Source organism: Rhinolophus sinicus, chromosome 2 (assembly GCF_057876585.1).
Source record: "Rhinolophus sinicus isolate RSI-liver-muscle chromosome 2, RSI-T2T, whole genome shotgun sequence".
Lineage (NCBI taxonomy): Eukaryota > Metazoa > Chordata > Mammalia > Chiroptera > Rhinolophidae > Rhinolophus > Rhinolophus sinicus.
Window position 1 is genome coordinate 32,430,599 of NC_142502.1, and position 24,423 is coordinate 32,455,021.

The 24,423-nt window shown below is 35.5% G+C and overlaps 1 protein-coding gene across 3 annotated transcripts; it reads left to right on the forward strand.

Annotated features, from left to right (window-relative positions):
* The first annotated feature begins 91 nt into the window (after positions 1-91).
* ECHDC1 (ethylmalonyl-CoA decarboxylase 1) lies at positions 92-24,211 on the forward strand. 3 transcript variants are annotated; one of them, XM_074333549.2, is made up of 7 exons: positions 1,319-1,578; positions 1,787-2,095; positions 9,010-9,231; positions 12,236-12,378; positions 17,452-17,504; positions 19,571-19,651; positions 23,476-24,211. In XM_074333549.2, exons 3-7 carry the CDS (start codon positions 9,012-9,014, stop codon positions 23,882-23,884), a joined length of 906 nt encoding a protein of 301 aa, XP_074189650.1. In that variant the 5' UTR covers positions 1,319-1,578; positions 1,787-2,095; positions 9,010-9,011; the 3' UTR covers positions 23,885-24,211. The 3 variants fall into 3 exon arrangements, with proteins under 3 accessions (XP_019585032.2, XP_074189650.1, XP_019585031.2); XM_019729473.3 differs by lacking the exon at positions 1,787-2,095 and having other exon boundaries at positions 92-1,578; XM_019729472.3 differs by lacking the exons at positions 1,319-1,578; positions 1,787-2,095 and adding an exon at positions 2,201-2,751.
* The last annotated feature ends 212 nt before the right edge of the window (positions 24,212-24,423 follow it).

Consider the following 24,423-nt stretch of genomic DNA (forward strand, 5'->3'; position numbering starts at 1 on the left):
TTATCATTGGCCCAGGTTCACTGACGTCAGAGATACTGTGGATCTTCTTAGTGGCTATGCAAGTTAGCCACTTCCTTCATCGTTTCTTTTTCTTTTCTTTTCTTTTTTTTTTTTTTTTAATTAGTGAGGATGTGCTTAATTTGTTCTGCAGCCCCTGTCATAAAAGATTTTACTCTCTCTGGTCTCTGTTCTTCAAATTTGTCTTCCCCTCCCTTCTTCCGTCTCCCCCACCCCCTTTACCCCCGAAGCCATTGTTTCTCAGTCTAGTTGTGTAGGACACAGCTCCCTGACCCATGCTAGTATTAAGAGCCTTGCACCCCCGCCTGCCCCGCCTCCTAGGCAGTTGGTCGCCAGTCATCAGTGCGTGGATCACAGCAGCTCATGGCAGCTTTTGCCAGCTTCCACCCACTCACGCTGGCTTTTGGCCACTCATGGCAGCCCACAACAGCCCACAGCAGGCATCCCATGGCGGCTCACGCTGGCTGCCAGCCACTCATACTGGCCACTGGCTGCTCACGGGGGCACACAGTAGCCGGTGGCTCAGGGCAGCCAAGTGCCAGGGACAGCCATTGTTCACAATCTTAGCTGTAGAGGGTGCAGCTCACTGGCTCATGTGGGAATGCAACCTGCGACCTTGGCAGTGTTAGGAGCACGTGCGCTCCAACCACCTGAGCCACCTGAGCCACCAGGCTGGTCTCAAGTTTTTCTTTGATTGATTTCATGTAATCTTTGCTGTATTTCTAGGCTTCTTTTGTAAAGCTGGTTTCCTGCAAATGATGGTTCATGACAATATCTACAACAGCCATTACAGTAGTTTCTGTACCTTCGCCCTCAGGGCCTTAAGTGGAGGCATTTCCACCAATGAGCGACTCATCAATGTTACCCTCTGTCCTACTGACCACCTTCCCCTCCACCTGCAGGTACAGCCTTTGTGCAATGTCTCCCGGATCTTGTAAACATTGGAGAACATCTCATGGCTGATCAGGTCCCAGCAGATGATCATGAGGGCGCTGGAAAGATGGCAGCTGTGCTGGCTCACCAGGAGCCCGGGGTTAGCGTGAGGTGCCACTGCGGCGCTGGAATGGGGCGAGGGGCAGCGGGTGGAAAAGCCTTCATCATTTCAATGTTCCCCTAAACTGGATTCCTTCTCCACTTTCACAGCTGCACCAGCTCTAACCCTGCGAGGCAGAACCCAAACCACGCAGCACGCACAGTAGGAGTCCGCGCTCCCGGGCTCACTTCAGACACAAGGAAGAGCGCAGGGCGACAAGCGGCGGCTGAGGGCGGGCACAGCGGGGCGGAAACGGGGCTCGGGAAAGCGGAAGGAGGACGCGGGGGGAGCGGAAGGGAAACTCGCCACCCCTGCGTCCTGCAAGACTTAGGCCGTAGGGGCTGCATATTAAGTGTCATCTAGGAGAAACGCCTAGAATGTCGCTGTGTAATGGACTTTAGCGCCTGTCCACACGAATTCCAAAGCGGGGTCCAGCGACGCGGTCCCTGCGAAGCCGCCGCGCAGGCCCACTGCCCTCTGCTGGGCGGGGGGACGCAGTGCCCCGCGCCGCCGCCGGACTTTGCCAGGTGAGGGAGGGCGCTGGGGAAGGATGAGAAAACTTTCCAGAGAACGAAGGGGAAATGGTAGCCGGTGACATTTTCGAAAGAGTAGGGAGGCATCGTTTCAACGCACTGATTTAAATTCGGAATACTTGCCAGACCCTGTGCTAAGTAGTGTTAAAAAATAACTAAAGAAAACAATTTCGGTGATGCAAACAAATGTATTTATTTTCAGACTGTCATGAAACGGACAGTCTCCTTTCGGAGAATTGCAAAATGAGGCAGAAGGCCCAGAGATTGTACAGGATAAAGAATAAAGAAAAAGGAATTGACAGAAAATATCGGATTGGCGGGGGCCGCATAGTCACCCTTGTTTCACATTGAGTTGGCCTGGCTTTGAGGTGTTGGCTGATTCAATAGACTGCATGTCTGGTCAAACGGAGCATTTACAGGATGGCAAAGTTATCTAAGTTTTGTTTTGCTGATGGGCCACCCTGAACAGGAGCAACTTCATCGTGGACCTAGAAATTCATTTCAACAATAGGTAATGTTCCCAGGGACCTGTGTAATTTTCCTTCTCACTACCTACGTATTAAATCATCCTGCTTAACTAAAACTTACATCATTTGCTTTGTGCAGCCAACTTTCCAACACCAAAAAAAATGTCCAACTCAGTTTTGGAATATGTTCTTTCATTCTAGAACTTTTTTGAGCCTCAATAGTACTTTTACTGCTACACATACACAAGAGTCACAAATGTAGGGGATTAAAACCACAGATTACTTAAATTACTTACACGTTGAAATGGCTGATAAGGACCTTGAGAGAAAAATCTAAATCGACGTGCCCACTCCTTTTTCCCCCTCATTTTCACATCTGAGAACCTGCTGTTTACCAACTACCGCTCTCGGTGCTAGAAGTACAGAGATAAACTGGGCATGGGCAGGGATAACAGAGGACTCCTGTGAAGAATTATAACTCTCTTGGAAGAAATAAGCTTTGAAGGAAGGAAAGATAGAATTTGTGAAATGTACTGAGGGAGGGAGGAGCATAGTAATCAAATCAAACAGCTGATCTTTTCTTCAAACTTAACTGGTGTGACCTGAAAGATGAGTGCACAATAGTCAGGTGGGACACAGGCAGTGATCTTCAGTCCACTAAGAGAAACCAGCTTGCAAAGAGGAATGGAATCCACAGAGGGTGAGTGGTGAGAATAATAAACAGCATAGGTGGAGAGTTGGGTTGTGGACAGATTCTTAAGCCTTTTACAGCATTATGGATGTCTTGTATGCCAAATTATTAATATTATTAGCAAATGTCGTTTGTCAAGCCCTGCTCTATGGTAGAACCTGCAAATGCCTTCCTGCAGCCAAATCTAGTGGGAAGATTTGGTTAAGGAAGTGATTACAGGAAAGTGTGATAAGGGTTAATAAAGAATATAAATGCTGTGAGAACGGAGTATTTTATGTAGTCTAGAGTATTAAAGGAGATGACTTGGAGTTACCCTGAGGAAGTAACAAGCGAGGGGTCACATATATAAAGACTTGGAATGAAGAGAAAACCTAAAGGATTTGCGGAACTGAAAAACTCATTTCAGCTGTGTGAGGAAGAGGGGTATTGTAATGATAGTCGAAAGGCACATTATGTAATGACAGTCTAAAAACCAAATCAAAACCCGATAAACAGATCATATATATTGACAGTCTAAAACAGAATATTTCTGATATTTTTGTTTACTACATGCCTTAGGCTAATTATTTTCCGATTAAGTATGCATTTGTGTTAATTTTTTGTATCACCAAATTCCAGCAGGTTGAAAACAGGTTACAGCTGTTAAGAGAACAGTTAGCTTGTGCCCTATGCAGGGAGGGGAACTATTTGGTCACCTTTGCAGAACATTAAAAAAAAATTGACAGGGAAACACCTTTGATATCACATGTCCATGGAGCTCTCTTCCCTTTCAGTGGCTTGATTGTAAGCTTGTTCAGCTGGACTGAATCTGCTTGTAGCAGGACAGCAAAACATCTTGCATGATAAGTTTTAAACATACCCTTTGTCCTGAAGAAAGTTTATAAAGTTATAAATCCTCAGAACCCTTTCATTGCCTCATGATTTTGGAACTAATGCAAAATGCTGATTGCTGAACTACATGTTTGTACAAAACCTGAATCTCAGTCCCGTTTCTTTATTTTTACTTTTAGGTATGTAATAATTTAATAGTGTCTAATACCTTTACATCATCTCAGCACTGAACTCTTAATCTCTGAAATTAGAATTGGGATGAAAGTGTACAGAATAGTCTATCGTCAGATTTCTAGAATTGGATTCCTAAACTTGAGGTCAGTAAACCTGGTAGGCGTAAGCAGTGACCTTGAGTTTTTATGGTACTATTCTGTGGCACAGACAACAGAATATGAGGAGAAGAGAGAAAAGAAGGGAGCGTTAGTAGTGGAAGGAGGACAGGAGTTGGGGGAAGAGAGAAAATACAGAATTAATACAGAGAAGGATACATGAAGTATTTGAGGTTTCTTTGGAAAAATCAGCATATCAAAGATGTTTAATGAGGTAAAAATAATGTTAACAGAAATATTTAAATTGATAATGATTTAAAGATAAGAAGATGTAGATCTGATGGCATCTGTACCAGTTTTGTGTTGTTGGGTACCAGAGGGAAGGGTAATATATGGGGACAGAACAGACTCCTTACAATGAGAGATTTATTGTTTGTTGATTCTATTGTTTCACAATAATAATTTAAAACTATAATGATTTTATAAACTTTAGTCCTCTTTATTTTCTATTTAATTCTTTGTTCTTTTCCCCAAACACAATATTATGGAAAATATAGACAAATTTATATATTTTTAAATTGCCATCCAGGTCCTTATCGGGGTTCTTTGGCACATATGTTTTATACTGATGTCGTGGTCAATGTGGAGAAGATATGACATCATGACCTCTGCCCCCATTTAATTTTCCATTGAGCTGTATCTTCCATTATCTGACTTACCCCTTGGGGCAAAACTTGCATAAAGCATACACCAGGAAAAAGTAAGCTTGGGTATATTGTGTTTGGCTTTGACTCTATGTGTGTCTCCAGCTTTTGTAAACTGACCTTGAGAGATTATTTTTCCTAGACTAGAAACCAGCCTAAGGAACCTATGTGACTTTCTTCAGATGGGACACTTGCCAAGATAAAGGCAGTCCCAGGTTCTTTTTAACACACAAGCTGAGGGAGAGAGAGAGAATGAGTGAACATATTGTAGAGAGGATCTGTGCATTTGAAATTAAGGAAGGGGAACAGAACTAAGAAAATTCAAAATGGCAGTAGTATCAGTGGAATCACTTTGTTGCCTCTGTGGGGGAGGAAACTAATTTTTCTTCTACCCTTCTAAATTCTTCTGGCTCATCTGAAAATCAAATTGACATGAGACAGATTAGCAGAAGAAAATAATCAAATTTATTATGTAAGAACATGGGGCCTGTAGAGAAATCAGGCAATTAAGGATTATAAGCTATCTTGAGCTAAGGAGAAAGATGGAGGTTCTGGTTTGGGACTTAAAAGGAGAGGAAGGCAGTTCATATGAAGATGGAAAAGCAGATGTTTCATAAACAAATGTTTGCTGGGCCATCTTTAATAATGGGACACAGAGAGGGCTTTGATCACAAACAGGCCTTGCTAGGTTCCTACCTGTCTGTCATACTTAGTTCATATTAAACTGTAGTTATCTATGATAATAGCCTCTTTCCTGGAATTTTTTCTATATGAATTTCTTTAGGTGGGTAATGGAGTAGGTTCAAAGGTTCTTTCTGAGTCTTCTGTTTCTTAAAAATAGCCAACTTAAAGTTATCATTTTCCCCCAAAGGCATATTTTGGGGTGGCAAACTACTTCCCCTCATTTCCTACAGAAAGCTATAGTATTTCGACTGAATTATGTGCCTTTGGCTGAAAACCAATATCTTAATAACTCCTGAAATTTTTAGTGTGGGTTTCTTCCCCTAAGAGTTCTTGAGGCAATATTCACATTTGGGAGATAACTTAGGAAGCCTCCAAAATCCTTGTTTTTTTTCATAACCACTTCATACTTAATTAGTAATAACATTTTATGTTTGACGTCCCCCCCTTCCATTTTTCCATAGACCTAAATTTTCTACCTTTATCACTTTATTTCCCCTTCAAGTTCATTCATTATGTTTATGTGCAAGTCCTGAGGGGCCACCTTATTTTAAATCTTCTCGATTTCTTTGAAAATGTGTACATAGATTTATACTTCTAGTAGTGTACATTTTTGATATTTGGTTAAGAATATGCAATATCTAAAAATAAATAGAAATATCTTAAAATTAATTGAAATACTTAACATTACATTTCTATATACTTCAGGACAATAAAGCTTTCAATAAAATGATTTGTCTTTGTATTTATAAGTCACTTCAGTGGTGAAATTTTGAAATACTGTTCCCAGTTCTTAAAGCATATCTGTTTAGGGGATTGCATTCTACTGTGTTATATTTTTAGATACTTATACAGTTCCAAGTGTTCTGCTGAGACACTTGAACGAAAATGCCACTTGAAGGTGAAGCAATTTAAAGTGGAGGGAAGGGAGATTGTGTTGTAACATATTTGAAGGTGCCATGTTCTCCATCTCTTTCTGATACCATTTTATAACTCACAGAGATATTTCCAAAGTTATAAAACAAGTTTGTTGCATTCCATCTGGCAACCTGATGATTTCTTTTTCCATTTTCCCACATTTTCTTCATTAAGCATTTATTAAGTACATTTTATATGTTGAGCTCTATACTAGGCTCTAGTGGTATGCATGTACCTCAAAGAACTGCTCTCAGGAAGTTTTCTGTCGAGTGAGAAAGACAAATGAAAAATAAAATTAAAATGATGTGCAAAATGTGTTAAAATGGAATGATGTAGTATACTGTGTTGGGAAAAATAAAGGGAATGATTATCTGTACTTAGGACATTCCCTCATAAAGGAAACTTAGGAATTCAGTTTTTAAAAATGATTCTATATTTACCAGGTCAATGAGGAAGGAAAGACATTGTAGATGGAGGTAATAATATATGTTAGCAAGATAAATTTGTGGAACTCTGGTTGTTTGGTGTCTTATGTAGACTGTGTCGAGATGTCATGAGAGAGGAGATTCAAGATACAGGTAAGGGACAAGTCAAAGTGAGCTTTGGACTTCATCCCTTTGTTAGTAGAAAGCTATTGAAAAACTTTAATTTGGAATAACCTGGTTGGATTACAAAGATAACTGATTTTCAGGAGTATGTGACACTACTTGGTGACTATTTTATAGTCCAGGTGTTATTTAATGAGGTTTGAACTATGCTAGTAGTAGAAGGAATAAAGGATGAGAAAGCTAAGAATGAAGAAATCATTTTAGAGGTAGGTTGCATGTGGGGAGTGGGGGGCAGGGAGGAAGAGATTGGGTTTTTATGCTATGGCTTACTGGATTGACTATACCATCAATAGTTAAGGGAAGGAATAAAGAAGGAGCACAGGGTTTAGGAGAAGTATGAGTTCAGGTTTAGGGAATCATTTTGGAAAGTCTTTGGTACACCTAGAGGTGAGGAGTAAGGAAGTAGATTTCTGTTTGAGTTAGGAGTATACAGGCATAAGGTCTCAACTGTAGATAGAAATGGGGGATTTGTCATCAAACGGGTTTTGATAAAAGCTACAGGCAAACAAAAGAAGTTCAAAAAATTAATAATTAAAACACAAATGAAGAAATGGACACAAAGCTTGAATAGACACTTCACAAAAGATGATATGCAAATGACCAATTAAAATGGAGCTTGACTTCATTAGACATAGAAATGCAAAGTGAAACCACAATGATATATTACTCTAGAATACCTGAAATGGAACAAGAAAAAAGACATAGCAAATGAAAACAAGGTTGTGAAACAACTAGAACTTTCACTAGGTATGGAACTACCAGTTTATATTGATACAACCATTTTAGAAAATTCTTTGTCAGTATCTTTTAAAGTTGAACAGATAGATATAGTCATTATGACCAGTAATGTACTGGGAAACCAGCTCTGTGTGTGTGTGTGTGTGTGTGTGTGTGTGTGTGTGTGTGTGTGACGGAGAGAGACAGAGACAGAGACAGAGAGAAATTGAGATTGAAATGTAGAGTTTGCTGATACTCCACCATGGTCAATTTTAAGCTACCAATGGTTTAATAAAAATGACTTGCAAAATTCTTTAATGTTTAACGATTAGTATAAGCCAGATGCAGCTCAACCCAATAATTTTATTTCCAGATGTATAGCTAACAGAAATGCATACATGTTGACTCAAAAGACACATACTAAAATGTTTACAACTCTATTTGTAATGTGCCAAACTGGAAACAACCCCAAAGTTCATTTATTTTAGAAAATATAAATTGTGGTATATTCATATAATAAAATACAAGAATGAAAAGAATGTACTTTTTAGAGCCTAAGTACACATAATAACAGTAATGGATGTCACAAACATAGTTGAAACCAGACACAAAATATATACTATATTATTGAATTTATATAAAGTTCAAAAACAGGCAAACTAATCTTGGGTATTAGAAAGCAAGATAATTGTTATTCTTATTTGGAGCGGAGACTGAAAGGTGGGACAGTGGACCTTATGAGATTCAGGTTATTTACAGGGTGCTATTTACTTGAATACATTCACCTTGTGAAAATTCACTGAGCTGTAACTTACGTATGTATAAGTTAATACTTCTCTGAATGTGTGTTTTATATCAACAAAAATGCTTACATAGGGCAAAAAAAGCCTACAGGCGGAGTTGAGATTACCCAGGATGTATATATAAAGTAAGAAGAGTGACAGAACCCTAGGGAACAGAAACCACATACAAACACATTCCTGTTTCTTTCCCCGTTTTCCTCAGGACCCCTTCCAGCTTTTTTTAATGAAAACATTGCATACGCTAAGTATAATGCTAAGAATAAAATTTGTGTTAGAGAGTGTGATTGCTTTTGTAGCACTTCTGCATTGAGACTGTTTCTATGGGGACATTTGCACTGAATTTATTCTTAGACTTTGAAACAGTTAAAGAACTGGAGGAAGAAGAACTACTGTCATGAGAAAGACTACCTGGAGGCTGGAGATGGTGCTAAGTACAGAACAGCAACATTCTTCTAAACCTCCCTAGTGGACTGGATCCCAGTAAATGCAACTATGTCTACTGTGTCATCATTTCGCAATGATATACTGAAGTTATATACTTTGTGAATAATTCGGTTTGAGAAAGGGGGAAAAAGAAAGGAATTCTGTAATGATCGTATTCTCATGGAGTGCTTTTAGAAGTGCGGAAGTACTCCCAGTTAAACAGAAAGCTCTGTCACTAAAGCCTATCAATGTATATAATGTTAGAAAAGTGTCTGTTTCTCTAGGCTACTGTATACTTATTTCTCTTTTCCAGAAATGGCAGGAAGTCTTTTGAAGACATCATCTATGTCTCTAAGGACAAAATTGCTTCATCCAGTGGGATTGTCACTTTATAATACATCTCATGGCTTCCATGAGGAAGAAGTGAAAAAAAAACTTCAGCAGTTTCCTGGTGGATCCATTGACCTTCAGAAGAAAGATGATGGCATTGGCATTCTTACTCTGAACAATCCAAGTAAAAAGAATGCCTTCTCGGGTATAAAGAACTTTCTTTTGCTAGTTAAAGAATGACGCTAAATCTAGCCTTCTTACTCTTAGCCTTACTCTGGTGACAGAAGTCTTGAAAGTTGAGGTACTCTTTGTAGAACATGAAAACAAAACAGAACTATCACATAAACCAGGAACATTTTTTACTAATTGTGAAAATTCTAATGTTTTTTTTTTTTTAAATCCATGTATAAGAGGCTGATAAAAAGGAAACTGTCAAAGTAATCTTAATTATTTTTCCATTGAAATTTATTAACTGCTAAATAACTTCATTTATTTGTGTTCAACTAATGTCACAGGGACACAAAGGGAAGATGGTTTCAAAGATTTTTAAAACTAAAGAGAAAACCTATAAATCAAAAAAATAAATTACTGCTCAGCTTAATTTCTGTGAATTGAACTAAGACTGATTTTAACCATGTAATTCCAATAATCAATGAAAACACTGTACTTACCTTTTCGTCCCTTTCCTAACTCTTAGATAGTGGTAAATACCTTTTATTTACTAGGCAGCACTCTTGGCATATAAGAATTTCATATTTAAGAGACCTGAAGGTCCGGGACATAGGTGATTTGTAATTTTTTGTCAAAGCTCAAGTTCAGATTATGCTTTCATGATGTTATGCAACAGCTAATGAGTAACCCTGCTGACTACCCAGCCCTCGTATTTCAAGGTGATTTTTGGCAATTTATTTCTCAGTTATGTGCTTCACGGGGATAAATTATACCCATAGTAGCGTTTAAAATATTGGGCTCAAAAGTATCACAGTAAATTTTCATACGTCCATATGTAATTATACCTATAGACATAATTCAATAGACTGCAAGCTTTATAAATTGCCAATGGTGGATCTTTAAACCAAAGATGACTTTTCTTAGCAGAATTCAGAGATGACTCTCTCTATTAGTGTTAACCAATAGATATATAATGCAAGATACAAATGCAAGCCACATATTTAATTTAAAATTTTCTAGTAGCTATAATTTTAAAAGAAACAGGTAAAATTAATTTTAATAATTTACTTAACCCAGTACATTCAAAATATCTTAACATGTGACTGATATAAAAAAAATTATTAAGAGGCATTTTTCTTTTTTATTTTCATACCAAGTCTTTGAAATCTGGTGTGTATTTTCCACTCATTGCACATCTGAATTTGGACAAGCCACCTTTTCAGGTGCTCAGTAGCTACATGTGAGTGGTGGCTACTTTATTGGAGCGTGCAGCTTCATACCTTCCATTGATTCAGAGAATAAAAGCCAATTTTAATATTAGGCTTGGAAAAATAAAATTAGATAAGACTGCTCCAGAGAATTGGATTAGATTAATAGTTTATTTTACTACTGAATGCTACAAATAATTTACAGTTGTAAAACTTTTTATTCAAGTGGAAACAAACATTAATTTGATGCCTAATATTTAAAACTAATACAAACAAAGCTACATTAATTTGGGTAATGGTGTTTGGTTGGGTTGGGTTGGGTTTGGAAATGGTGAGTGAACGAAACAGCACACAACTCCCAAGGTTCTTGTTTGAAAATCACCCAAGCAGATACTCTTTAAGGTTCCTCCTAACTCTTAACAATTATTGTACAAAGTAAAAAAGATGAGTTCAACATTAACCACTGGTGTAGATTTCTCATACTCAAGGCCAGTGTTAGATTTTTTTCTTTTTTTTGAAGCTTAAATATTAGGGATGATGGAAAGTCCATATTTACCTATATAGATGTATTCTTACTCTAAATGTGTGTTTTTTTGTTAAAAAAACAATAACAAAAAAAACTACTAGACTGTAAATCTTTTGAGAGCTAGAACTATACTTCTAAAGCATGTAGGACTTCTTTGGGAAAGTCTGCTGTTTTAATGAAGTCACAGCAGTTAGAAAGGATAGTTGCAGTAGTCGTTTGTGAATCAGCAACATTAATTTAACATTTATTGTAGAAACACTTTACTCCTGATTACTTCAGAAAATAGAAAAGAAAATAATAGTTCTTGACATCGTGGGATTTATAATCCAAAGAAGTGGACATAGTTTAATGGGCCCTGTATAGTAAATTGTGGAACCAGGTGGTACACATTCTTTATTAATTTTAACCCTCTGTTATGATCTTAATATTGGCTTCTAAAGATTTTCTTAAGCAGACGAAAGAATGAATTTAATCATGCTGAGAGCATTATGAACTTGGAAGATCACCTAGGTAAAGCATATCTAAAAGAATGACAGTCCCTGCTGTTTTCATTTAAAATTTATCCATTATAAAGAAGCTCCAGTAGAATTTCAGAATGATATCAAGGTAACAATCTAATATGTAAATCATGGAATTGATGATTGTTAGGCATTTTATTGGCAGCCTATGAAGTACTTCTTGGGCTTCTCAAGTTTGTCAAACTTGGAACAGTATACCTTTGCGGAACTAATATCTATCACTTTCCGGAACTAATATCCTTTATAGTAGTTCTGATGCGAGTAGGATAAGAATGTCACCTTTGTTTTGTGTACCATATGTCCAATATATCATAAGATCTCGGTCTTCTGGTAAGCCATACTATATTTAAGTTAGGAATATAACTCTAGTGAGCTTATTGACTAAGACAGTGTGTATTGCTATTACATCATGCCTGTATTTCATTTTTACATGAAGAAATAACTTTTTTCTTACCACCATATCCCATATTATTAATTCCAATTTTCCTATTCCTATGACATGTATGATATATTCTCTTTTTTCTACCTAACCATATATCTAGCATGATTTATTAATTTAGATATAGAAATCACTAACAAATTGTAAACTTTTAAAGCAGGCACTGCCATGTATACTTCTTTGGTATATACTTCATACTACCAACCCAATAAGTATTTGATAGACATTCAGTAAATATTTGTAAAATATATGACTTAAGAGTATTGTTTGATGACTTATGGTTTCTAAATTATTTCTGTTTTTCCAGTATTTTAGCTGTTTGTGATTACCCCTTCTCTCTCTGGCAGGTGCTATGATTCTACAACTTTTGGAAAAAGTGATTGAATTGGAAAATTGGACAGAGGGGAAAGGTCTCATTGTTCGTGGGGCAAAAAATACTTTCTCCTCAGGATCTGATCTGAATGCTGTGAAAGCACTAGGAACTCCAGAGGCAAGTCTTGTATGAATTACATACTAGGTCCTGCATGTTTATCAGACATCTATGGCTGAGATATTTATATTTTACTTATATGGTTATTATGATGATAGCTACTCTTTAATAGTTTTCCAAGGATCAGAGTTTTGCTTCTTAAATTAAAGATTAGTTTGCAATAGCGTGAAGTATTGGAGAGGGGACAAAAAGGAAGGACAGGAAGATTAGCGATAACCAAAGTCCATTTTTAAAACCAGCAAGAATTTGAATTCTTTTAAATGGAAACCCTGTAACATCCTCCTGATAAGGAATTTTACACAAGGTACATGTATAAGGTACCTAGTATAGCTTTGGTACATGGTTAGCTTTGAACAAATGATAAAAATTTGCTTCTGAATTATTACCTTGATAGAAAAAGAATCCTAATCATCTTCCATTGTCAGTCCTTCAAAGAACTTCTTTTTCTTGTATTCTGGTTTCTGCCCGCTACCCCTAGGCAAAACAAACAAAAAGAAGGAACAAATGTAAGTATTTATAGCCATTTAATTATAGATGTGGGCTGTATGTAGGTAATAATGTTTTAGTGGTATTGCACAACTCTCACATGACTCTATGTAGTATATGATCTCTGTATATAAATATGTGAGGAAAAGAGCTGTCTCGGTAATTTTGATAGACTTGGATTTGAGTACTGGTTTCAACACTTTCTGGCTAAGTGATTAGGCAGTCACTTAATCTTTCTAAGTCTTATTTTCCTAACCTCTAAATGAGAATTATATCTATATTTCACAGAGCTATTGTGAGAATTCAAGATATGTTTATAAAGTGCCTATTAGCACAGTATCTCAGACAGATAGCTATTATTTTTATTTCAAAGATCATGATATTAATAAGCATTATTACGTACGAGAAGATTCATAATTTGTAGCACCACTAGACTTAAGTTTTTAATGTGTCTGAATGGTTAGAGCACTAAGCTAGAGAATTGAATATATATGGGTTCTTGCTCAGGCTCTACTAATAATTAGATATGTGACCTGCAAGTCATTCGATTATAATTTTTCATCTTTAGAATGATTGTGTTGCTAGGCACCTTACTTTGTTCGCAGAGGACACTGGGAAGGTAGAATGAGATAATATATTGTTGTGGGTCTGATATAAGTCAGGCAGGAAAACATCTCTAAAAACGTGAAAGGTTATTTTGGTTTCTTACAGTTAGAAAGTTGTTTCTGTCTCTTTAGATTGTGCAACCAGGATTTTAACCCCTATGTATGGAAAAGCTAAAAGTGGAAACAATGCTAATTGTTTCACACACACACAAACACACGTACATGTGTAGTGGGTCTGATCTAAGTCGTGTAGGAAAACATACATAGTTTTTATACAGACTTCAGAAAAGGAATCCGTTCAAAACTATTCTTTCTCGTATGGTCATTCTCCACGTAATCTGCTTTCTTAATGTGGCAGTAGTGTAAGGTTGATTTGATCAACAGGTGAGAAGTAAGGTGGTGTAGGCGCAATGATTAAATAGCACTGCAGATGTCCATCCCTTCTTGTTATGCACATCTGCCAGTCTCCTCAAGAAAAGCTGGAATTGTAGTTCTGCTTTACAATGTGTATGTTTAGAACCTAGGTTGGTACTTTAAATACCTTATTTTATTTAAAACATTTTCCTGTGTAAATGGATCCTTTACATACTTTTATGAAATCTGCCTGTCATAATATAGGAAATAGGTAGCGTAGAAATAAGCAATTTGAGTAAAATTCTCTTTATGAATAATATTAAGAAACACTGTAATATGTGTGAAGAATGGGGTATTTTTTTCACATGGTGATTTTAAAATTAACAAGAACTAGAAATGGTATATATAAAGTTCCTGATAAGTATTTCCATTTCATGTAGACTATTTCTATATGCCTGAGAAATAACTATAAATCTGTGTGAAACTGACATTGCACATGGCGTGGGGACTTTGGAGGCTCATACATGTGTATGAGTTGCAGCTGCACGTATGAATGCATCTACCCTTCACGGCCCAGACATCCTGAGACTCTTAACAGGACTTAGGTCATAAACAACCTTTCTCTCAAAGAGGCCCTTCTGTGTCTAATATACTCTTTGTTGTTGCAGATTCACCACTAGCATCTGCTTATTTGGTGAATTTACTTTTTGAGCATGATAACTGGAATAAATGATGATTTTAGTAATTGGATTACATTCTTTTCTAATTGTAATAGATACTAGAAAGTGATTATTAAATGGTGTGTTTTTTTTTAAAGGATAATTATGTTGATGTTTTTGCCACTGTATTTTTTCAGTTTTAAAAAATATTTTATTAATGAAAATTACCAAATATAAACAAAAGTAGAGAGACTTATACAGCAAAACCCTCATGTACACATAATAGCATCAGCAACCATTTTATTGTATGTTTATCATTCCACTTTTTTTTTTTTAATATAGCTGATCTCTTAAGAAGTTGGTTTCATTTTGCTATCCTTTAATGAGTGGGAAAAGAGCTTCAACTCTCTCTGTTAGGCAGTTAATCCTTCGTTGAAAAGGTCCAGGCAGAGAGATGGACGCAATCATTAGTCCTGAAAAGTTATGGGACAGAGAAAAGAATAAAATAGGGGTAAAAATCTAATGTAAGTATTAACCCAATTGTAAGATTTGGATTTGCTGCCACAAATATTCTGTAGAACACAAGAAGATTTTTTTCAGAGGGCGAGAAATAATCAAAATCCAATTACAAGCTTCAAGATGTCAGGAAATAAAAACCTGCTTACTTTGCAATGAATGGGTATACTGCCTCAAGGAAAATCTGACATTTTAGAAACCTATAAACTTAATCTAGCTTGAAGATAACATCCTCCTTTACCCCCTGATTTACCTTGTTACTTTTCTGCTAATCTGTTGCTCCTTATTTCTCTGTTGCTTAAATTTCTGGTGACCTCAAATTTCCTGTCTAATTTCTTTGTTACAGTCCCTTTTTAGCATTATTAATTTACAGATAAGCTATTACAATTTTCTCTAAACCCTTTCATATATTTTGAGGAAATAAATCCATATAACAAGCACTTAGGGGAAAAAAGGAGGATAAATGTGGCTTAAAGTCAATGTGATGTTAACAGTTTCTTGGACACTTAGGCTGAGAATTTTTTTTTTTTTTTTTGTAAAGTGGTGAAAGAGTAGTTTATTAGAAGAGGTAGTACACTCCAAAGAAATAGGAGCAGACCAGGGCAGCAGAGAATAGCTTAAGGGCTCCTTATTAAAAGAAAAAGTGCACTCCAAAGGGTTTGGAGTGGGTCACTGAGCAAAAGCAAGGCTCAAAAGGTTTGGGCTGAGAATTTTGCTTCTCATCTTTGTTATACTCGGAAGAGCTGGGGGACTAGGGTTGGGTCTCAAGGTAACATCCAGATAGGATGAAACGATCACCGTCTGCAGCAGCTCTACTAACCTTTTTTAGTACTTCTCAGCTTCCAGCTTTCATTTATCAGAGCAGGTCTAGCTTTCATTGGTTCCTTTCCCTCAGTTTATTCTATCATAAGTAGGGATTTATCTCTCATTGGCTTGTTTTCTTCCTGCAGACCAGGAAGAGGCCTGAGCATTTAACCATTGTTGGCTCAGTGGCTTTGGAGGACAAATTTAATAAATTAAATCTTTCTTCCCCCTAGGTCATGTTGACTAGTACAATGTAGTCTCTACTTTGTGATACATTTAAAGCCAAAGCATACTCATTATCTGAGTGCCAGTGCTATTACTGATAATAATAGCAATGATATAATAGATAACATTCTTGTTCAGTTATTATACATCAGGCACTGTTCTAAGCACTTTCCATATAATACCTTATTTAATCATTACTAATGAGATAGGTACTTTTATTAGCACCACTTTACAGGTGACGAGACTGAGGCACACAGAGTCTCGTGCTCAAAGTCAAACTAGCTAGTAAATAGCAGAGCCCATATTCAAACCTAGGCAGTTTGGCTCTAGAGTCTGTGGTGTTAACCATGACTTTTAAATATTTTTACTGCTTCTTATCTTTCAAATGAGAATTATAGTAGTACATAGGCTAATACCTGCTTTGCTTTCATTTCTAGCAATTCTAGGTACTTCCGTCAGAATTTTAAGTACTCTAAATCTAGTAATAGAAAATAGGCCTATTAAAATTAGGCCTACTTGAGATCATTTAACAGGCTCTATCGGACAGGTTTTTAATAGAATATAAATGAGTCTAGTTTTAAACCTTCTAACTGTTTGTGCTTGTATTAATTTTCTCGTCACTATAATATAGACAGACCTTTTTGAGAAAGGATTTTGATTAGGAAATTTGTACTATATTGTTTTTTACTGTTCATTGGCTGCATTTGTTTTATGAATCAACACAGATCTCCATATAAAGTTCATTTGATTCAGTTAACTGTAGCAGACACATACTATATGCAAAACATCGTACCAGCTTCTGAGGATAAAGAAAGCATTTTGTCAACTTCAAGGAACTTATTGTGTAATAATTCAGGGAACTTAATGTGTAACTTATTGTGGCAAATGCCACTCCCTTTCTCCTTTATGAAGCCTTCTCAGCTACCCCAGCCAACCGAAATGAATGGTTTCTTATTTGGTACTATTCTCAGTTTGTTCAAGCATTTCTTCAAATACTTATTCTGTATGCCTTGATGCATGCTGCATTTCTTTAATTCTGATAAGATTTTTGAGGAATAGAAACTAGGACCACAATCAACTTATTATATTCCCTCGCCTTTATCTTGTATAGATAATAATGAATCCAAACACAATGCATACAAGACAATCTGTAAGGGCTACAATTAAATTACAAAATTAAAAATACCGCAGATATGCAAAGGAGAAAACTGAGATCAAAGAGTCCTGAAAGATGAACAAAAGAAAATACTGCGTCATTTGTATTTCAGACATAATCAAAAAATTTTAATTAAAATGTTATTTTTAAAAAGTTAGGTGTATTTCTGACTTCGTTACTGTCAGTCCTGAAAATGCTTTTTAAAACATTTTTTTTATATGAAATATTTGTGTTATAACTTTGTGTTTATGCTTTTTCTTATATAAAGGATGGAATGGCCTTATGTATGTTCATGCAAAACACCTTAACAAGATTTATGAGGTAATGTATTTTTCTTTTCAAAATGTGATTTCTAAAAAACCAAAAATAGTTCTTTATTCTGATTTGCCACAGTTTAAAAAACAGGTATACCTGATTTTCAAAGTACATTTATTCTGACGATGAACTATTTATTTGTGGCATGAAGGACAGTCATTTAATTAAATGTTAGTGAAGTATAACAAGTATTTAAAAAATAAGAGCCAATTAGAAGTAAAAAGAATTTAAGACATAGCACTTTTCCCTAAAGAGCTTATATCACTAGATATGTTTAGGTATAGACATGGGAAAGTTAAATACTGATATGAGAGCAGAATAAAAACACTAGTCAAGAGATGACACATAAAGATTACCTAATATTCAAAATTAGTAGAATGTATAGTGAAGTTGTCTGTATCCAGAGAAGAGAAAAAGAACTGTGGTTTGGAGAAAGATTGTACAGATTTCTAAGGAACATGGATTCACTTTGCACCATGAAAAAGAAAAGGGAGCTAATTCTTCTTGGCCTATCACGACGCATTTGGGGTTATAAACAATGACGTTTGGGCTGATTAGCTTTCTACTTTCGTATTCCAACTGGAAACAATTTAAAAATTATAAAAACTAAGGAAATTCATATTTATTTAGCATACTTACTAATGTGGATATCACTGTACTTTTGGTGTTTGTATGTGAGAACCTAGAAAGAATAATGGAATCCTAAAATTATATTCTAAAATACTTTTTCCATTGTATCAGGTCCTGTTCACTTCCCTCTCCATGTTACATTTGACTTTTTCTTAGCTAAATCTTAAAAATATTTTGGTGTTCTTTTTAATCTTTTTTATTGGAAGTGATATAGATGATGTTGGATCTGCAGGCAGTTTCTGGGTGTGGGCGCATCATGTCTCGTGAAGCTGGAGAATGGACACACGGTCGACTGAGAGGCAAAAAGTTGTAAAGGAAGATGGTTTAATAGAGAAGCGAAGGAGAAGCGGTTGCAGCTCTCGAGCGGGAGGGGATCCCGAGTAGGGGTGCCCAGTGACTGAGGCAAAAACTCCCACTTTCATACCTTCCCTTGCCTGCTTGGGAAAGGGGGCTGGAGCCTTGTAATGGAATTCATCTATTAGGTTTGTCCTGTTTGCCCATCCTGAAGGGATTAACGAACTAACTCATTATCTATCAGATCAGCTCCTTTTTCCTGCCAGAAGGGATTTGAGATTATTTATTAACCTTAAGGCTATTCTCATGTCTCTGTCCTGGAGTGAAGGAGACATTCCAGAGCCTGGAGTTTCAGGATATGGCTGCTTTTTATTTATTCCACCAGGGACCCCTCTGTCTACCTCGCAACCATGCTAACTATCCTGTCTCAGAAGCAGCATGTGTTAAGAAATTTTCAATTACTTTAAAGCTATAGTTTTGAATTTTGGTTAGAACCTACAAAAAATTTCATACTTTCAAAACATTTTATAGTTACCTTTTAATCCACACTCCTGCAAAGTGGGTTTTGCAAACAGGAAAGGTGAAAGATTTATTTTTGCCACAGAAGCATTCCTTTACTTAGGATTAGTCTGTAGGTCATTTCAGTGAGTAATGAAAAGATATCTGATAGGAACCTTTATAATAACACAGTTTAGGAGCGCAGTCTTCTGTACCACATTTCTTCCCTTTGGATACAGCCTTAACTTCCCATCTATAACCTGATATCACTAAAGTTGGACTAAGACAATATCATTTTGTGTTATTCCTGATTGCCAGTTGTTAAGTTCCAGGAGCTGTATATTATCCAAAAGCATCCATATATTTGGATAAAGTTACAACATGGCTATAGTTTAAAAATATTTAATGATTCAGGGAGGTATATTGGTAAACTTAGATGGCATTTAGTATTATTGTATCTTCAGTATTACACTGTTTTGCTCCTCAGGATGTGTAGGCTCAAGGTTCTACTGTCCTTTGAGGTTTATTTGTTGTTATAAACATAGTTCAATAATTTTGTGTCTATTGCATCTCAAATTTTTTTAAATAACATTTGTAGATTGATATTGAAATTGTTAACATCAATTTTTCCTTTTTTCTTCAATATACAGACTTCCTTTAATAAGTGTTGCACTGATTCAAGGTTGGGCATTGGGTGGAGGAGCAGAATTTCTTACAGCATGTGATTTCAGGTAGGATGAAAATTGTATTACTGTGTGCACAAATATAATCAACATATGCTCAAATGTCATTTTTGCCTGAATATAAATATTTGATATATTCTTAAACAAGATAATCAAGTAACAAATATTTTCTTTTTGTCAGTCGTTAAAGTAGATAATTTTAGTCAGTCTAGTATAATTACTCTACCATTATTTTATTACCATGCATTCAAAAAGTTAAAATGATTTATAATCAAATCTATTTTAGCAAAATCCCTGGGGAGGGAAGCCATGGAAATATATGAAACTTGAAGATTCAAAATAATTATACAAAGAAAAGTAAAGAATTAAAAAAAAAATGAGAATGGAGACTGCTATAGTCATCCTCTTCATCAATAAAAATAACTTTTGAGATCCATTTCTTATCTTTACTGTGATTTATAGTAACTTTGTGGAGCTTTAGTGCTGATTGGGGAATAATATTAGAGAAAGTTATTTGGGGCCTATAATAACCCTTCAATCCCTAGAATTCTTTTTAGTATTGGATAACTATACTTTATAGATTCTTGTAGAATCTAGTGCTTTACATATGCTTGAAACTGCGTTCTCAGTTACCATTACTAAGACCGACAAGCTCAGCTGAAAGGAGAACCAGCACAGCGCTCTTTGATCTGTACAGACTTACATGCTTGAGCCTGTTCATAAGGCGAAATGTAGTGTATATAGCATAACTGGTGAAGTGAAATGGTGAAACAGAAAAGAGCCTTAACAGTGGAGTCAGATAGACTTAGGTTCAATCTCAGTTTGCCACTTTTATTTATTTGATTTTAAGCAAGTATTTCTTCTAAGTCTCAATTTCCTTATATATAAAAATAGTAATAATCTCCCTTAAATGTTTAAATATAGATTTAAATGTTAATGAAGATGTAGGTTTTAGCATAATGTTTAAAGTACACATCAATGTACAGGTGATACTGATTAGTCTTCAGATTACCTTATACTACTCTCTTTTACAGAAATGCCAAAATGCTCATGTTTGGCATTCTTTTAAACTCATTAATTTTCCTTTCACTTCTCAACCTTAAGGCTAACCCTGGCCTCATTCCTTTTTTTCCATTCCATTATACACTTGTTACTTCTTACGTTTTGCTTTAAATAGTCTATTATCTTTTAAAGAAATAAATATAAGAAAACAAAATGCCTTTTTATTCAATTATATATATATATATATATATATATATATATATATATATATATATATATATGTATATATTGCTTTTTAAAACTTTATTTCAATATAACTATGTTTACAGAAATACACTCATATTGGTTAATAGCATGCAATTTAAGTTTAACTTATTCTACATGATTTGGACCAAAATCTTGGTACATGGTTTAAGCATTAAAAAAAGAATTTGCGATCTGTTTATTTTTCATCTATTACAAATGTACATAAAAGATCATCCATCAAATGCTGCTATAGAAAGCAGCTATTTGCTTATATTTGTTACCAGAAACAATATTTTGGTTTATCTGAATTTTTATCTATCTGAGTGAAGATAATTTCCCTAACCAGAAATTCTTCTAGTTTTAGACATGTTTTATTCTATGTTAATTGAATAGTTTTAACTTAATTACTTTTAAGATAGCTGGACCTATATTAATACCTACATGATATTTCCACATTGCACATTCTAGTTTTTCTGAGAATGTAGCAAAAGCTAGGAACCCTATTTTAGGAAACCACATAAAATTTCACCCATGGACCTTTGGTTTGGAACCCGTTTTTGAAACAGATATTTCTACATGTTTACTATTTATTTGATTGTTATCTAAGATATTTCTTCTAACTACTGATGGAATTTTGATAAGACCTACCTAATATTTTGGTTTTATGTGTTTGGAACATAAATGTTCAGTCTAGTGACTTGTTACAAAATGGGAACCTATGTAACCATGATATAGACCAAGAACTGGAATAGTGCCAGCACTCCTGAAACCCCCTACTTGCTCCTTCTAAATGACAGCTCTCTCATTTCCATTTAGTGGCTGGAATTTTATAATTACTTTCTTACTTTCCTTTATAGTTTTATAGGCTAACTGTTCTATAAACAATATATTCTATTTTTGTTCTTTATGAACTTCATAAAAATGGCATTATCCAGTAATAGAATACTATGAGGAAAGATTCAGTAAATTAATTCGTACATAGTAGTAAATTTTTATATTAGTTTTTCTTTCTCTATATAATTTATGACTCGGGGTTCAATTTATCAGTTGAAATATATAACTCTATAATGCAATATATAGATGATGTATTATAGAAATATATACTTGAAACATAATTTTGCTAATGTCACCCCAATAAATTTAATAGAAATAAAAAAATGATTTGCACTTAAAAAAGAAATGTATAGCTTTATATTCACATAGATAGAGATTTAAAAATAGGTTTGGTGTATAAAATAATTTACAAAGATTCTAGCCTCTTTGAAAACTAATACTTTCAAATTAGGGAGGATTCTTGTACCTAGTAGAAAAAAAAACAACAGGCCATTTCATATGACAGTGCCCTCTGCTGTCATCAGTGCAGATTGCATTTAAGATGCTACATTTCACTGTGGGAGGAGGAAGCTGTCAATGGCTCTACCGGCAACATGAGACTAAATATAAAATGCTCCATGTGTGAAAGAATTAAAGGTTTTCTCACTTTACCCTGAAATACAGATACTTATGGAATATGTAATTTAAGTATACTGTATGAAGTATATTTAAATATATAATTTAATACATTTAAAGAATTCTAAGCTATATGTGAATGTGCATTACACTTAAAAATCCTCTACATAAACAGATGTAAATTAAAACTTTATAGATGCCCTCTGGACAAAGTGTGTTCACCTTTAAGCATTTATTAGACTTCTGCAGTATCCTTCATAATCATTCCTGATCTGTGTTTGGGTTTAGTTAGGGCTTAAGACAAAAGGCAAAATCACAGGAAAATTAACCAGAGACTGTTTAGTCCTTTAATACTGCTAATTTGCCTTGATATGTTTTTTTTTTTCTAAATGAAGGAAGTGTCCTAGAGCTTCATAAAATATTTTTATTGGATATGAGATGTCTGAGGGCACTGCGCTCGTCAGATATGCCCAAGAATATACAGATACATTCACTTGTCCTGAGCCTTGAACACTTTGGAAAACTAAACCAACTTATGGTCTTCTTTTTTGTAATGAGTAGTTTGAAATACTCAGAGGCCTTCTCCATCTAACATAGCACACCCCCAACACACATAGTCTCATTCTCTAGTCCTTTGCCCCATTTTTTTTTTCTTTATAGCACTTATCACCAGGGACACTGTTCAGTGCCTTTCTCTCCTAAAAGGAATGTAAACTGGCATTGGTAGTGCTCAGTAAATATTTGCTGGAAGACTGGGTAGATGCTGAGTTACAAAACAATTTTTCTTTTCCTGAGCACTGTTTGACCATAACTTACTATGCACTTTTTTTCATGGTGTGCACCTAACATTTCCTACTCCCATGTTTTCACTTAATCCACATTTTCTCATTAGGCCTCTACTCACTTTAGAAAGATATACTTTGGGCTTTTAAAAATAAAGACTAGATTCTTACTTGTAAAGGATAAGCAAGCACAACAAAAATGTTGACATTGTTTTCAAAGAGAAGTGTTAAATTGAATTCTGTACTTAGCCAGATATTTTTTTGAAGTTTTTAATATAACGTATCTACCTTTAAAGACCTATGGAGATTTCAGATCAGATCCTGAATGTGTAGTACTTTATGACCAAAGTATATATACTTAGTTACAACTGATTTTCTTTTTCTGTTTTGCAGATTGATGACTAGAGAGAGTGAGATCAGATTTGTTCACAAGGAGATGGGTATAATACCGAGCTGGGGTGGTGCTACCCGGCTGGTTAAAATTATCGGCAGTAGACAAGCTCTCAAAGTGTTAAGTGGGGCCCTCAAACTGGATTCCCAAAAAGCTTTAAACCTAGGAATGGTTGAAGAGGTCTTGCAGTCTTCTGATGAAAATGAGTGTCTAGAAGAGGCACAAGAATGGCTAAAACAGTTTGTCCAAGGGCCACCGGAAGTAATTAGAGCTTTGAAAAAATGTGTTTCTGCAGGCAAAGAGCTTTGTTTAGAGGAGGCATTACAGATTGAAAGAGATCTTTTAGGAACACTTTGGGGTGGACCTGCAAATTTAGAAGCTATTGCTAGGAAAGGAAGATTTTGTAAATAGTCCTTTTTAAACATGATGTACAATTCCAACAATTAATGTGACGTTTAATGATATTGAATATGAGTGTCAGCATTCCTTTGAATTCCTAGTATTTGGTGTTTTTAGTAAGTAATTTTTTGAATTCCTAAACTCATTGGCTTAGTTTTCAGGAGCTCCTCTCTTACCTGCGGGGAACACGTTCCATGACCCCCAGTGGATGCCTGAAACCAAGGACAGTACTGAATGCTTGCTATGTTTAGTTTTTCCCTTTACTTACATACCTGTGCTAAAGTTTAATTTATAAATTAGGCACAGTAAGAGATTAATAATAAAACAATTATAACAATACATTGTAATGAGTTACGTGAACGTGGTCTCTCAGAATATTTTTTGTACTGTACTCACCTCTGCACTTCTAGAAAGCACTTTGCAGCTTCTCTTTGGCATATCCAAATTGCCAGCCTCACTACTCTTACGCTTTGGGGCCATCAAGTATAATAAAAGCTACTTAAACACAAGCACTATGATACTGTGCAAGTCTGACGACTGAGACAGCTAAG